This window comes from Lepisosteus platostomus, chromosome 15, assembly GCF_059453375.1.
Source record: "Lepisosteus platostomus isolate fLepPlt1 chromosome 15, fLepPlt1.hap1, whole genome shotgun sequence".
NCBI lineage: Eukaryota > Metazoa > Chordata > Actinopteri > Semionotiformes > Lepisosteidae > Lepisosteus > Lepisosteus platostomus.
Genome location: NC_142625.1, coordinates 16,939,998 through 16,956,735, shown reverse-complemented (window position 1 = coordinate 16,956,735; position 16,738 = coordinate 16,939,998). Strand labels below are relative to the sequence as shown.

General features: G+C 35.3%; 1 protein-coding gene across 2 annotated transcripts in view; it reads right to left on the bottom strand.

Moving 5' to 3' along the window:
• Positions 1-2,571: 2,571 nt before the first annotated feature.
• LOC148648102 (docking protein 5-like) overlaps positions 2,572-16,738 on the bottom strand; it is a 36,093-nt gene continuing 21,926 nt past the window's right edge. Inside the window, exons 7-8 of one of the 2 annotated variants that reach the window (XM_088608093.1) lie at positions 4,894-5,014; positions 2,572-3,065 (exon numbers count right to left, since the gene is read on the bottom strand). In XM_088608093.1, the coding sequence (XP_088464219.1) occupies positions 3,013-3,065; positions 4,894-5,014 (174 nt within the window). In that variant the 3' untranslated portion in view covers positions 2,572-3,012. The remainder of the gene's footprint in view (positions 3,066-4,893; positions 5,015-16,738) is intronic. The other variant, XM_088608094.1, reaches the window with a different exon arrangement.

Here is a 16,738-nt window from a genome sequence, read left to right as displayed (position 1 = left end):
AGGACAGTTTAAATAATGAGAAAAGGTATAGTACTTACAATTTAATATGAAGTCTTGCCCTTTAGATTGATCCACCTGCTAAGGTCGTATAGAAATATTGACTGTACTCACAAACCCAATAAAACTACAGTACTGCAGAGGTATATTATTCTCATAATGCAAGTTGAAAAGTGTAACCAGTGTAAATGTCACCAGTGTCAGCTCCATCTTCGAGACTGGCAAAGCCAAAGAAAATCCAGTTTTCAATATTAATAACACACAGAATAAAGGCTATAATAATCTTTCAATTTTTCATCGTTTTTCCTAAAAGGTTTTATGCTCCTTATAGTTAAATAGTTTCATCTGACAACTCTCAGGAAGAGGCACTTGTGTATAAGAGCTTAAAGAGATTACAACTGAGATAGGGCCATTTTAACAGCTTTAGTTACCGTTTGGTTGACAGTAGCTTATTGATCTGATATATTGATAAATATTTATCTGATCTCATCCAACCATTTCTTGAAGGTCCCAAAGGAATAAACTGCATGACAAGGCAGTGTGTTTCAAAGACCCATCCACCTTAAAGTGCCTGTGTTCTCCCACATGAAGGTACTTCTTTGTAATTGCAGTTATGCCTTCATGTTCATGTTTAGCTGCCAAGCAAAAAATAATCCATTGGATTCACTTTGCCATTGCCTTTGGGGCCTCTTGTAATCTCCTCTGCTTGAGTTTGTAGGTCTTTAGAGGGATGTATTTGCATAATCATAAATCTTTCAATACACTTTGTACAATTAACGGCCTTAAAACATGACATTTTAAAGGTTGACATTAGACATGCATACCCTGCTATTACTGTATTTAGTCTTTCAGTGGAGCAACTATTTTACTTCTAACACTGCTTGTCAGTATCCAACACCAACAAAACCAGATACTTTTATTATCTGGTTTAGTGCCAATTATATTTCTTAATAAATCAATATTATAACAAAAAAACTTTTTTTAGTTGCAAACGTTCAAGGGTGTAGAGTCTGCTAGCTTCGTTCAACAAGGTAGTTTGCTGGTTTGAAGATCCATTTGTTAAAGTGAATAAAAATATCAAATTCTAACCAATTTACTGAAGCATTAGCTTGGAGGATTATTTGAGGATTGTGTGCTGTTTAACCTAGACACTGGAAGAAAGAGAAATTAACTTTGCGTTTCTTTCAAAGCTTCACTCACTACAATCTGGGATGAAGGTTCTTTCACGGCAATGAGTAAAAACAATTGACCACATCTTGCAGTTAAATGTCTTTTTCTGGAGTTGAGTTAATAAAGAGGAATTGCCTCAGAATATTTAAGTGCAAGTTTATTCTCTTGAAATAACTCCCCGAAAGTCACAGCCCTAATTATCACTTATTAAAATACTTATCTTGCAATTATCACTTTAAAAAATAAATAATAAAAGACTGCCTCTCACAAGGAAATAAATAGCCCCACTTAATTTATTTTATTAATCTAAATGTCATTTTTTAAAGTATTTTCCAATCTTGTTTTTAAAGGTACAGTATAAGCACCTGGTGGACGCCCCTGGGCCTGGGATGCCAATGCCCTGCAGGGTTTATTAATTACTGCAATTATTAATTGCTGGATGCATTTAAGAAAGATATTTTGTATCCCTTTCTAAACATCCAGTAAAACAACTGAATCTCCTTTATTTTTTTAACCAAAGAAAACTATGTGTCTTCAAAACTGACTTAAAAAATTCAAAATCCTTGGCATTAGAACAATCCACTCAATGAACTCCATCAGGATCAGGAAATATACAGAAAAGTGGAAACTACGGAGAAGAGCTTTAAGGTTGTGGGTGCAGGGAACACATACTGTTGAAGCGGGTATTCTGTTATCCTAACAGAAACAGCTTCATTAGATCCTTGTATCAGTTAGCTTCTAGCAACCAAAATAGGTGAACTGAATGGCTTACTTTTATTTGTCACAGGAAAAAAAAACACAATTGCTTGACACCTCTACAAATTTGCATTTGTGACAGCTTGGCACTTGGTTTGCCATCATTTCCTTTTACTTAAGAAACCCTTAAGAACATTACACATAATGGACAACATTTTGTGGAGTGTTGGCGCCCCCGCCTGCACATGGCCATTTTACACCCCATCTCTAATCCAACAGATTAGAGGTTAACATTGATTCAGGGATATTTGAGTTAATTGAGACTACCAACTCTGGTCATTAATCTAGTCTGCTTAAGATCAGACAGGTTACATCCTTGACTGTGGTGGAGAGGTTTATGGCTTTTAACATTTAGGAATGACAGCCTGGCTATCAGCATGGACGTGTGATGTGCTGACGAACTACTGTAAGGAGACTTTTTGACAAAAGAAGAGGGTTGTGAAGGGTGAATGGTGGAATATTGAGGATTTGTCTTCTCTCCCATACTTCCATTTCAGAAATCATTTAATGGACTCAATTAATTTACTAAGGTCTTGCAAGAAACAGTACAAAAAATTATTTGGTCTTTCAGGAGCAAGGTGACCATCCTCTAAATCTGATGTCCTCTAAAGCGTTCACATCTAAATAAAAACTAAAATTCAGACAGTCTCAAACTAAGATTTATATAAATTATTTAATATTCATGGCAGAAACATTTTACCTCTATTTACATTACAAATGCATGTACAGCACTGAGAACAGCCTGTATACAAGTGAGAGATACACATTCCTTAAAAACATTTTTCTTACTAAATCAAAAAAATCATACAGTATATTATTATCAGGCTAACCACAAAAACTACAAACATTGGCACGATAATGCATAACGGTTTCCTACTGGTTAAACAAACGACAAAGATGTTCAACCAGTTGTAAGTGCTTATCTGACATAGAAGTAAGAAAAAAAGACAAAAATATATTATTTTCTTCACAAAATGTCTTATTCACTTAAATCAAAAGTTTGGTTTGAGTATTTCCTCCTTTTGGTATTTAAGATTGTCTCCCCATCAAAAGTCTCTTTCACAACTGGTCTTGTTCATGATGAAGACTTCATGTACAAACGGTGGTCTTCTCATCCACAGATGTCAATGGACTGGAGTTATCTATTTTAAAAAGATAGAGGGCAAAAATCAATGCAAATCCATTGTATCGCTCTGTAAAGCAGTATATGATTTAATAGATCCACCCTACAGTATATAAAAATATTTCAAGACCTCATTTTAGCATGCATAATTATATATACAGCAATCTATTATTTAAATACAATATAGATATTAAACAAAAGGATCAACAGCCATACATTTGACAGTAATTTATTGAATGAGGTGAGTGCTTCTGATACTGCCATAGCTGTGCAGCAACTTACATTGTCAGACATCACAGATGTTTCTTGGGAAATTCAGAAGTAACCAGAAGGAAAAATGAACATTCTTTAAAGTATGTTTTTATTCCCCTGAACATTGCACATAGTAATGATAGTTCAACAATTTAAAATGTGCCAAAAAAATATGAAGATTAGTCTTAAAAGACAGAAATGCCATACACTAAAATGCAGTTATGTCTTTTGCATTCAGTCACATTTTGCAAATGTTCTGTCAGCTTCCACAATGCACTCTGAAATGCATCAGGTGAAATTAAATAGATTATCAGGAGAAACAGCTGCATTTTTTACTTTGCACAATTTTTGTTGTACATGCAAAAAGCTGTCTGCTTCCATCTGAAACTTGTCAAATAGAAATCTTCTGGTTGGCAGATTTTTAACCTTTGGAGACTTTCACAAAGGTTCTTCCTGTGTACAATATATGTTGCTGCCGTGTTCATGTGGGTTTTCTCTGGATGCTCTGTTTTCCTCATACAGTCCATAGACATACTAGTAGGTTAATGAGCTTCTGGAGAAATCCGCCCTGGTGTGAGTGTGTGTGTCTGTATCTGTGTGTGTGCCCTGTGATGGACTAGCATCCCGTCCAGGCTATATCCTGCCTTGTGCCCGTTGCATATCGGTATAGGCTCCAGCTCCCCGAAACCTTGTATTGGATAAAACAGTTAGAAAACGGATGGATGGATAAAGACACAACTATCAGTCAAGTTTACATTTCTCCCCCTTCACTGCAGATTCCTTTCACTAGTATTCCATACACAAGTTTATTGGAACTGCTAAATACCAATAAAAGTAAAACAGTTTTTGTTATTATTTAAATTGAGTTATGACGCAGAATTAAAGAACAAAAACATTTCTTCTTGTTAATCTTGCCTAATAGTCCTGTAAGAAATCCTGAAACCTTACAGTGGCGTTAATTTCACATAAATTCTCTCCAAATAATTTCAGTATTTGGTAGCTTTTCTGTGAGAATAACTGTAAATTAAAGTAAATTAGTTTACATTAAGTGCAACTATTAAATAACACACTAAAAACTGTCTTACGGACTTAAAGAATACACAGTAAACAATTATAAATGTCACATGCGTGCAAACAAACATACATGTAAATTCAAGCTAACAGAACAAAAACAGGTTTAACTCAATTTCCAGCTATTCTTAGCTTACTGCTCTGTGAAACAGCCCAAGTCCTTGACTCCTCCTGTGTCCAAACACATTCACTTTCCTTTCTATTGATGGCTTACTCACAACTGAGTTAAAGCTAAATTCAGTGGAGAATTCAGAAAATTTCAATGAAGCTGTAGCTTGCTTAATGATGTAAAGTTCCAAGAGCTCTACCACTGATTCTTTTATTGTGGAGTCCTTTTCAAAATAACACTATGACAATAACATCATGTTTTTCATTCTCTAAAGACTGATCCAGACATCCCCTGTCTCTAACTGAAAGGCTGGGCCACATTTGCACAGTTTTGAGATCGGATAAAAACAAAACTGTCTTGTAGGCGTGATGGTGCGTCAAAACAAGAAACAGTAATTGCAGTAGATGTGAGTTACCTTTTAAGTGGCTGGCTGGCTTTGTGCTTTGCTGTCTGTTAATGTGTGGCCAGTACTTGCTTCGAGGCAGAGGTGTCATGGAGCTATCAGGAGCTGTCTTTTCACTCAGCATCCTCTCATTCTGTAGGAAATAAAAGCATGAAACTCTTCACTCTGAACAAAAGCTTTGTACTCTGTGGTTTCTATTCTGAAAAGAACTGCTATAAAGCTGTTCTTGCACCTCAGACTTCACTCATTTCTAATTCTAAGGTAGGCTCTGCAACAGAAATGTTACAGCAACAGGTTCATTACTTTTCACAGCATGCTTGGATGCCTTCTTTACATTATGTGAGCTGGAAGAGGATCCACCAAGCTTATTTACTTTTTCAACACTTACTGCATTGTAAAATATGCATGTATTCTAGTTTTTTTTTATTTAATAATGAAGGGGCAGTACATTTATCTGTAGTTTTGGCTTTTAAGGAAATTGTAGAAGCTACTCCATTGCAGCCATTAGGGTAGGAATATAAGAGTACATCAAAAATGCCCTTTTCATCTCCACACCTAGAAACAGTTAAGACTCCCACTACACAGCATGTTGTAGATTTTATGAGCTCTAGGATTATTTACATGTTAAACTTTTAAAACAGATTTGTTTAGCATTGTGAAGAGTATTTGGATATTTTTGTTGTTGTTTTCCTATTCAGGCATCCCTGTTTCCTATTCAGGCATCATAAGATAAATGTTAAATAGGGTGCAGAGACCATGTAATGTCTAATCAACATGGCATATTAGACTGCATCTCCTACTGTATACAATGTTGCTTGCTGATTTGGTAAAATTATGCAGGAACATTGAGTTTAAAATGTTGGTCGTGCAGCTGAAGAAGTGCAAAGTAATACATGTTTCTGTAAAGGCACAAAATGGGCTCTGTGCAGTATTTCATTAGATTGATCCATTTCTATATTAAAACACAGATACTTTGCAAATGTGTAGATGTAGTTCTTATAGCCTTATCTATTGTGGATGATCCTGCCTGAAATAGGTGCAGTTGGGGACCTTCACTCAGATCAAAAAGAAAATCCATGAACAGTTCTTTGTCATTGCTGACATAAACAAAATTTGCACTTCACTGAAGCTGTAATTACATTTTGCTCACTGTTTATTTTTCAAGCTACCTAATATTTTTTCCTGGCACCAGTACGACAACAATGATTAGAGTTTAACAGACGTATAGAAATGTATCAAACGGTTACCAACCAAACACTGAAAACAAACACTTACAAACAGCTAAACGTGAACTTTCCACATTCCTAAAAAATTAATCAATAAGCAACTGCACAATTAGCTGCAACAGGCAATTTTTTTACAAAGGCGACCTATTTACAAAGTTCTTTTTAGCGACCTCTTGCGGCAGTGTTGTAGTCATCATATGACACCTTATTACATTGCATTTGCTGAAAATATACAATTATGTTGCAGAGTTCAAAATGTTCAGTTTTTGGTGTCGGCTTATGTAAGAGCCAGCAAATCACAATACCTGAAGCTGAACTGTTTTCCCCGTAAAGAAAAGTAGCACAAGTGCAGTATATGCAAAATGAAGGCAGGGAAACCGAACTTTCTGAATGCCTGTGATGTGCACATCAACTGAAATGACAAAACTAAGTAAAGTATTTTTATAAAACGTGTTAAGTTCAGCTTTATAATGTGTTTTTTGTACGGATGGATATCTTTTAAGAGAATGATTTTAATAACTACTATAAAGACAAACTGCAAGTGTTCAGCAGATTGGTACACCATGACACCCAAAGGAAAAGTTAAATCTGTCCTGTAACTGCAGGCTGCAATAGCTAGACTTAATCAATGTCCCATTAAACAACATCTGTTTTCAAATACCAGGATGTCTGCAGAGAATATGTTTCCTATAATGAAATTTTCATTAATTCTGAAGTCTGTAAATAGCAGAAAAGTCTAGATAAGACTCTTTCTGGATAACAGACAACCAAAGAGTTGTATAAAACGAAATGCATGCCAAAAAGAGCTATTTATTTGTTATCTTGTTTTGCAATGTCTTCTCAAAGAGCAGATAGTGGATTAATCTGGAGAGGATGCAAGACTTACAGTTTCCAGGCACTCAACCAAGACAAAACAGAAAGCTATGGATTGACCATGATATAAAGAGTACATTAGGTTACTCCTGTAACCCTGGTTCATTAAAAAAGTTTTTTCCTGAGCAGCTTTGTCAATGAAAGAGGACGAGGTAGATAGGACATTGTGTTCCTACCTGGCCCATCACCTGTGTTTGCTCCCCATGATACCCCATTGAGACCATTGGGTGTCCCACACATTAGAAACTGGATGCTGAACCAGGTCTTATCTGTATTATAAATCTGTATATAAATTAGATTTACAGTTGCCACAAATAATTTGATTCACACTCTGACACGTTAAATTAATGTTTTAAACAATTTTACATAAGTTACATTAACTCCATAAGCACATAGAAAGTATTTTTACTTTTTAACTATTTGCAATTACCTTTACTATAACTGTAATTGGAAAAGTATATATTCTCCAAGCATTTTAACTTTATCGTCATTGCTACAAAGACTGAGAATCAACATTTTAATTCTTTATGTACAGTGGAGAATTCACTTGTGACATTTCGAACTTCCCAAATGGAAGAAACCTGATCGTTTTTTCCATTTATGAGTTAGTATTACATTGTACAATGTCAAAGGTGGCATTACAAAATAATGTAGAACTATAGTTTCTCAGATTTCAGGGATCACTTTTGCTGTGCATGTGTTTGAGTCACAGTGATCCTTTCAGACACTCAAGCTCATCAAAAATGAATCAGTTTTTCTCATTCTCATCTCAACTGCACCTCCTATTACATTTCTGATGTTGTCTCCCAGCCAATTTGCATCAGGAGACAGTAAATCTTTGGTTTCTACCTTTTGATGTGTTTGGGAAATAATTAGGAAACAGAAATGTGATCTTTTATATTTTGCTCTTTTATTATTAGCCACTTAACCTACAGACTACAAATTAAGTATTATTTAATTGACAATGGAGGTATTTATCATGTCTAGATGTTGGCATCTAACCTTTTTAGTTTTAGATTTTAATGAGAAAGGTTTTCTTTAGACATCTCTGCACAAGGTACAGTAAATGTCTATGTTACGCTTTGTCAGTTAGGTTCACGTCACTAAGCAATTTTACAGAAGCTGTTTTCATGCCCAAAGATATCTACTTCTTCACCCCACACAGGAAGCCTGGATATCAAGAGGCCTTACTCAGCCATACAGAAAATTAAAGTGAATCACTGCTGTGTTCATTTACAGCCCCTCAATGATGGCTGGAGATGATGGACAAGGTCCATCCAGATTATTTTATGGTCATATTTCTGAGTGCAATATGTGGGCCTGGGTAAATGATGCATTCCCTGCTTGTGCTTTTCTGTCTCTCGTGGCTGTTGTATGGGGTTCAAAGTGTTGAGCTCCTTGCAGCAGATTTTGAGGAGTTTCTGAGAAATGGTTGCTGTGGGACTCATGTCAATGTTGCACTTTGCACTTCTTCAGGTTGTGTCTTGAAGACTTATTTGAGGAAATATGTCTTATTAACAAATATGTCTACAACTGTTCTCTTGAGTGTACGCTATAACTGTGCTGGACATCTGCTTTCAGGAGTCTGCAGTCAGATGTCCGGGCATTGTGGCATGCCAAGCTAAGTTAGACATTGCCTCAAAACATTTGCTGTTTGTAAGAGGAAGCTAATGTTGATGGTCTATTTTCTGAATATATTCAGCCAGAACACCCAATAATTGAGGTTTTTTATGATACATTTTCTGGTCTCAAGACTATACAGTAAGGTAGAGTCCTTGACTGCCTGACAAACTATATGTTTAGTTTTAAATAGTTTAGTGTTTTTTGACTTGACCACTGACTAAACTGACAAGCCTAGACTTGTGCATTTGATGTACATTCTTCATTAACGTCTGCCTTCTGTGAATGATAACTTCAGAGGTACAGGAAATGCCCAGTGCTGTTCACAGTCTCTTGATGAATCAAGAATCATTACCTGAATTACCTGAAGATTTACCTTCAAATGTTTGTTTTTCTACCATTTGGTAGATTCATGCCACTCTAAGAACATGTCAGTAGTCAGATGTAGCACTGCAGTATGGTGTATCAAGAACAGAGCTGGGGTGATGACAAACAGAGCTTGTGTGACTCCCATTGAATTGAATTGAACCTTTTTTGTCCCTAAGGTACTTTGGAATTTGGACATCAAAAGCAAAAAAATACAAAAACAATACAATACCATAATACCAATACAAAACATAATTCAACAACATCACTGAATCAGAAATCTTCTAGTTACAAAAAAGGTTAAGAGCAGACCATAATCTGATAAAAAGGTTATGATGATTATTATTATTATTGCTGTTGTTATTATGATTATTAATAATAATAATGTTTTAGTTCTACAAGGACAAGGCACTACCCCAGCTCTGAATTCAAACAAATACAATGCTCTGAAAAATCAAATGATAAAACACTTTGTAACCTCATTAGGGTCCGTAGTAGATTTATGAAAACTCATTGATGAAAATCAGTTCTTGCATATTGTCAAGGAGCAAACAAAGAGTCTCGATGGATTTTGGAGTTCACAGAGTGTAAAAAGGGGAAGGGAGATCATTGGGAGAAGCTTAAGCTGTTTCCAAAGTTGTTGCAGCTCGTAAAAAGTGAAGATCCTGTTAACTGTGCCTCTCAAAGTTTTAACCCTGAGTAATGTTCCAGGAGCATCTCTTCAGCAACTGGAAGATGGTTCAAGAGGGAACAAAAGATTTGTGATAATCGTTTCTGCAGTGGACAGTAAGGTGATCCCTATGTAATTTTTATGAGCATCTGCTATGTAATTTTCATGGGCTTATCTCCTTTCCTGTAGACTGACATGATCTTGGCATCGCCAGGACTGTCTGAGAGGGTCTCCCATCTGCTTAATCACTACTATGACACACCTTTGACTGGTGTTGCTAATTCTGTCCAATACATAAAAATAAACTTTATTTAAAAAATTACAATAAGCTTAAAATATAAAAGTGCAAACATATTATACAGTATGATGTAGTTGTTAAGTGCTGTTGTTAAATGTAGTGCCTTCAAAATCTGTATTACACCTCAAGCGAGTGAAAAGTTATGGACGTTTTCAAAGTAGGTCCACAATACTGGCACTAGATTATACAGAATTCATACAGTGAAACTGCTATGAAACAGCACTCCCAGAAACAACTCTATTCACCGTGAGGTTCAGGTTTCATTTAAAACTATTATATTTTCTCTCTGTCTGAAGTCTTAACATAGTTATTTTTTCTTTATTTTGGTATTAAATTTATTTCAAATAACTTGGACAGCAGTATCCTGTTATTATTCCTTTAGCTGCAAAAATCTTTTCCAAACCCTCACTTTCAAACCCAACATTTCAACTAAATGCAGTTAACGCAGCCACCAAGTAAAAAGTATCAATGAAATGTAACTCAGCAATGCGCTTGTCAATTCCGGCAGAACAAAAGCAGGAAAAACAGATGAAAAAATCTATAATCTGCTCTGGTAATCCAGTTCTATTCATGAAATTAAAATACTTTACAGGGTGGTCAAATTCAAACATTGTCTCACTTTTTAAAAATATATATTCTTTTCCTCAGGTGGCACACGCAGACTGTTTCCCATAGGGTTGCAGGCATCCATACTACAAGAGCATTTCTTTCAGAGGAAGACTGAGCTATTTTGCTAAGATACTGTATATATGATACAATAATACTTTATTGTATGATTTCTCAGAAATGCATTTAGCCTCCAAGCACCTATGTTTCACACACATACTATATTGTTTTACAGAAATCATTCAGAGAGAACATACTGTATAAACATTACATTGAAAATAATTATATAATTAAAGACAATAACCCATACAAAGTCATTGCATGCCACTCCTACTAGAACCCACACAGGCTATCAGCATCTCTAAGTTTATTTTCCCAACATTTCACCCAAGCCCTCATATTGCACATAGGCCTTCATCTACACATGAACACTATTTGCACATGTACAGTACATAAACCAATACTCTTTATTGTGAGCTCATGAACTCATATTGTACCTCTTGAATTTATGCAGAACTTTCCAAACAAAGGAAACACCTTGCCATAATGATAGTAACATAACAAAGGCATTTTCATCTTTGGCTCTTTTAATTTTGGGGATTTGAAAAAATAAAAGAATGCTTTGAAATGAAACAAAAGACGACCTCTGAAATAATTTAAATATTTTCAGAGAAAAATATTTATTTTACAAAAAATGAGGTTTGTTTGGGTTTTTTTTTACACCTCACTTGTTTTCTTTCAGAAAAACATTTTCCTTTAAACAACACTCTCTATTGGTATCTTATGACTGGTGAATTAGACATTTTGATACTGAAATGCATTTTTTTAATTATACTTTTTTTTCCCACAATGAATAGGCAGGCCAACTTATACAGTAACTTAGGCTTTGTACCTACTGCATGTACTGAACTAGTAGAAGTTTTTTGTTTAATTTAAAAGTTCAATATTTAAATTTCCCTATATTAAATCCTTGTATTTTACATAGATAAAGAAAACTTAAAAACTTTCATTTACATAATTAACAAAACATTTGCAATTCATTTTTGTTGGTTAATATGAGCGAAACACAATCCATTTTCACATAAACCATTGCAGACATTTTTGTTTCCTCAACCACAGAGTATGTCATCAGTTTCGATTTTGGTAAATGTGTCACTGAAATATCCATTTAATACATCAATTAGTTACATTTTATTGTTTCTGTTCTCTATCAATAAGTATTAGTATAAAAATGACAGATTAGACCACCAACAGAGCTCTTCCAGACAAGGATAATTACCATTGAATAAAAATCACTAACATAACACCCATCTGTAAATGGGCAACAAACCCAAAACATGTCTTACATCTATTACATAATGCTTTATATTGCTACTCAGAAATTTTGAACAAAATTGGATATCATATGTAAGCGAATTGGATTGTAGAGGATAGTCAAAATGGATTTAAAAGAGATGGAATTTATCTTGTTGAAGACTAAAATTAACTGAATTGTTTAGAACCAGAGATCAACAAGTGGTAATCATTGGATAGTGTATTTAGAACTAAGGCCAGGAGATACTGAAACAACCTACCCAAACATTTAGACAAACCTGATACTCTGGCTTCTTTAAAAACGTTTGGTTGAGGTTGCCAGATTAACTATCTACTAGCCACAAAATTAATTAGATGATCTAAATTGTCTCTTGTTTTTCCATAAGCACATTATCCCTTCATGTTTACATAGACAGTCTTTGTACAAGATGAGTGTTTTGATATGCATACTATTTTTAAATACCTCATCTTTAAATATAATACAGTCATATTTTACATGGCAAAAGAACTCTAAAAATAAATTTCTTTCTGCTTGCTAAATACCAATGTCACAAAAGGATGTCACCTATGAGACTTGAACAGACAAAAAACAAGTTTGAAGCCTGGCTAAGATCTTTACAGCCAATTAAATGCGCAAGTGTCGTGATGTGGAACTTATCTACTTTATACTCCTTAATTGCTTAGCCTTTGGCCTAATTCTTTTTCACAAGCAAAAACATTTCAATGTGCAACAAGTTTGCAAGAAGCAAAAGGAGATTCACCCACCTCACACACATACAGTACCCTTGTATAAAAATAGCACATAATAATAATTTTAATATCACTGCCATCACCTGGCAATAATTGCTAGAAAATCATTTCTAGTAGGCAAATTGCCCAGAATAGCATGGTGAGCATGTTAGCTTACAACATTTTTGGGGCTGTCAGAGAGCCTGCTAATATTAAAAATGAAATAAGGTGCATACATACTGTTTCCAACAGTTTCAGTTCTTTTCTTTGTTTTCAGACGAATTACTGATGACCCTGTCAAAAAATCATCAAACCATCCTACTCTGACAATTGTAAAAAACAACTTGATTGGCTGCGAGACTGACAGTAATAGTGCCTGAATGACAAAGAAAAAAATGACAAGAAAAGTGTAAAAGATTGTTGGCTAAAGAAGTATGTGGTACGCAAGATGAAATGTTAAAAATAGTGAGCGCTGATATATGTTGTACAATCAAAGATTGTAATGCCGTTGAGAAAAACATCTTAACTGAACTGTGGGCGGGATAATGACAGACAAAGCCAGTTTCACTCAACTGTTTTAAATCGTTACAGACTTTTACTGTATACAGAGCCTATAGAAAGAACCCTTTCTGATATAACACATTTTGTGGTCTAGCAGCCTGAAACCAAGACACAGTTTACGCAGTGGAACACACAACCTACAAGTGAAAAAAATTGATCAGAGATTCTGAAAAGTAATTACAAACACCCAGAAAAATGTGTTATATACACTAAATGTCTCCAGCACACATTTCTTTTTGCATTTTTGTTGCATTTATTGTATACATAGTCCATGGTCCAAACTAAATAAAAAGAAAGAAATCTCCTTGTCTCTAATTTGTTTCATGCATAATTCAATACATGGACCATACTCTGCACCATTGACAACCACAAAGACTTAAGGAAAATAAAACGCCCATGTGTGTCTCTCCATAACTTTTCAAACTGAACAAAAAAACATCCTAAGACAAAAACAAAGAGACACAGCAGTGTCCTTTTCAAAAATATGCCTCTTCAATGTGGATCTGCAGATCTTTTAGTTTTGAACAAGAATCTCCACTTCTCATAATCACAATGCCATGTCGTCTTTCTCTGCTACCACATCGTTCCTGCTGTACTCCCATTACTGCAATCCCTGGCATCAAACACTGAAGTCTAGTTGGGTTTCAAAGGAATGTCTACAGTCGTGGCTGTCACGGATGTCGGAAGGGCAAGCCGTGGAATGGCCAGGAGAGCAATAAAAACTCTATGCGTAGCACAGACCTCAATGCTGAGCAAGGAGCAGAGCAGACACAGGAAGTAAATAGGCTACACAACAAGACACACCGGAAAGACATGAATAATCACAGGGAACTAGGAACAGGACAGAAGAGCAGCGCCCTCTAAGTGTACAGGGGGTGACAATGGCATTCTCTTCAAAAAAGGAAAGCACCTATTCTTTTTTTCTTCATGTCATCCAGTGTACTTAGACTGATGACATGACCCAGCATGCAGCTAGATGACTTTTATTAAAAGGACCTCTGGGTTGGCCCTACTGCCACTCTCTGGCCTTCCATTCATTTTTTTCCCTCATCCTCTTGTGCTTTAATTTAAGCTTTACTTTCTCCTGCACTCTCTTCTGCTTCTATCTCCAACATCCAATGTTGCTCGATCGCGATGTCTTTGGTGTCTTAAAACCCGGGTTCCTCCCTCTCAGCCTCTACTGCTTTTGATCCATCTCTTTAGCCCTGGTTCTGCCTGGTGTCCTACCTCCAGCTCACTCAGCAGGCATCCTACAGCTTTTAATGTCTACTTTCTTTATTTAATGTCTGCACTTCCTCCTTCCACTAGCCCTGGTATCGAAAAAAGGTCCAGCACCTTTGGTACCTTCATTACCGGGTTCCTCCCTCTCGGCCCATTTTGCATCTGATACCATCTCCTTGGCCCCGAGTCTGTCTGGTGTCCTACCCCCAGCTCAATCAGCAGGCACCCTACAGCTTTTAATGTCTGCTTTCCCTTTTCAAGGTAATTCAAGGTAATGTTCGCATTTCCCTGTTTCCTTCTGTCTCTTTCTGCATTGGTGTTTTTTTGGGGGGTTTCCTTGTTTTATTTTGGGGTTCTGAGCTTCGTTGTCTGATGGTCAGACATGGCAGGTTAAGCCAAAACGTATTATACATAAATACTCAATCAACATTAACTAAATATCCAATATTATGATGTTATAATTCCTTGTGAACTTTATTTCTCCTAATATTGCCCTATTGCACTTTTTACATTCTCATAATTTCAGTGTTCTATTATTTTTCTTTTATTGTATGTTTTTTTAATATAATTTGTTTTTATGCATGAATAAACTATGAAAGGACTACGTTTAATGAGTAAAAATAAATTATATATATATATGTATATCATACAGCTGAGTATGTGCTGTTTTTTAGTGTTTTTGTTCACCTTAGGAATGCTTCCTGACTTATTTTTCAAGGAATTCTCAAATTGGCAAGTCATTTGAAATGGCCTGTGATTTTCAGTGGCAGTACATGAAATGAAAATGAATAAATGAAGACTTAATAATGTTAATTTCTAATGAGTAATTTGAATATTTTCCAAAAATTTCAAAGATCAAAATTATGACCAAAATCCAGTTGCTGAAACCTTTAGGATATTGAATCCACTTAAAATGTACAGTAAAAGCACAATAGAGAACTGTTCACTTTGTCCAAACAACACTAAAATGATTAAACAGCATTTAGAAATCTATATCTTTTTCATTAGATAAACAGATTGATATATTTTAAATAAATCTCACAGTATTTTTGAGAGTCCTGAATATTGAATGTCAACACTTCTGACATTTAACCTATAATGAAAGCACCATATATGGTCTCACACTAACAGTCAATTAAAAAATGAAATAGAAAATGGCTCTCAGGTAAGATCTGTGCATGAGATTCTTATCATTTTGGTATCATAATAATCATGATCACCATCACTATCGTTGTTATTAATATTTCATCATTTTGCTATCATGTTCACTTGCTGAATGACTCTGTCTTTGATCTGATATGTCTAGCTTTGGACTCAAAATAGATTAAACCAATTGCTTTTATAAAGGCCTTAAATAAAACTGTCTGTCTCACTCTAGAATTGATTAGAGCGCACACAGACTACGAAACAATAGCGACGTGAGCGACTGTACTTTTTTTTGTCAATAACATTTCTAGTTTAATTCTTAATTGTTCTGTATTGTTTAGAAATAAGGGTCTCCTAACTGTTCTCCTGTCTCTATACTACTTAATTCCATTCATTTTCCCAATTAACACTAGCTAAAGTACTTGTCTCTGGCAGAGTGTTGTACTATGGGGCTATATTATCTATATTCTCGTATAGCATGTTTGTACATGTTGTGCTGTAGATTAAAATAAAACTTGTTTGTTAGTAAAAAAAAAGACTTCTGGACTCATTTACTGAAAGATAATTTTCAAGAGATATCAGAAAGAGTTTCATGCAGTTAGTTTTTTTATTACAGATAATGGGTTAGTGATGAATCATACTTAGAGCAAGCAGTGCAGAGGGTAAAGAAAAAGTAAATGTGAAACAAAGCATATATTAACATACAGTACGTTTATTTAATATGAACCCCGGCAGGCTTCATTCATTCACTTTTTGGCTCATTTACAAGACTGTATTATCATATTTAAAATCGTGTTTTTTTATGTAAATCACCAACCACTCCTTTCTTATAATATCACTTAAAAAAACTAAAACCCAAGATGACCATTGTACAATGAGACTCACACACTTCTAAGTGATTAAATATCCAGTCCTGAGGGACCTCTATCTCCCTCTCTTTCTTTTTCCTTTCCACCCATTTTCTGTCTCTTCACACCTGCCTTGAGATAAATGTGCAAGAGTAAAGTGACCCATTTCTAAAAGACCTCTTGCCACGTTCTGAACAAGATAAAGATGCCTTGTGTTTCAAAACACTATCTGTTATCTGTGTTATTCTGACCCAACGACACTTGGGGACTTTTCATAGCCCCTTAACTGAATGAACCCATCAATCTCTAAATTGATCTGAGCGACAATAATTGCATGGCGACTTTCAAAAGAGGTCTCCTGCTGTTTGTAACAACATTT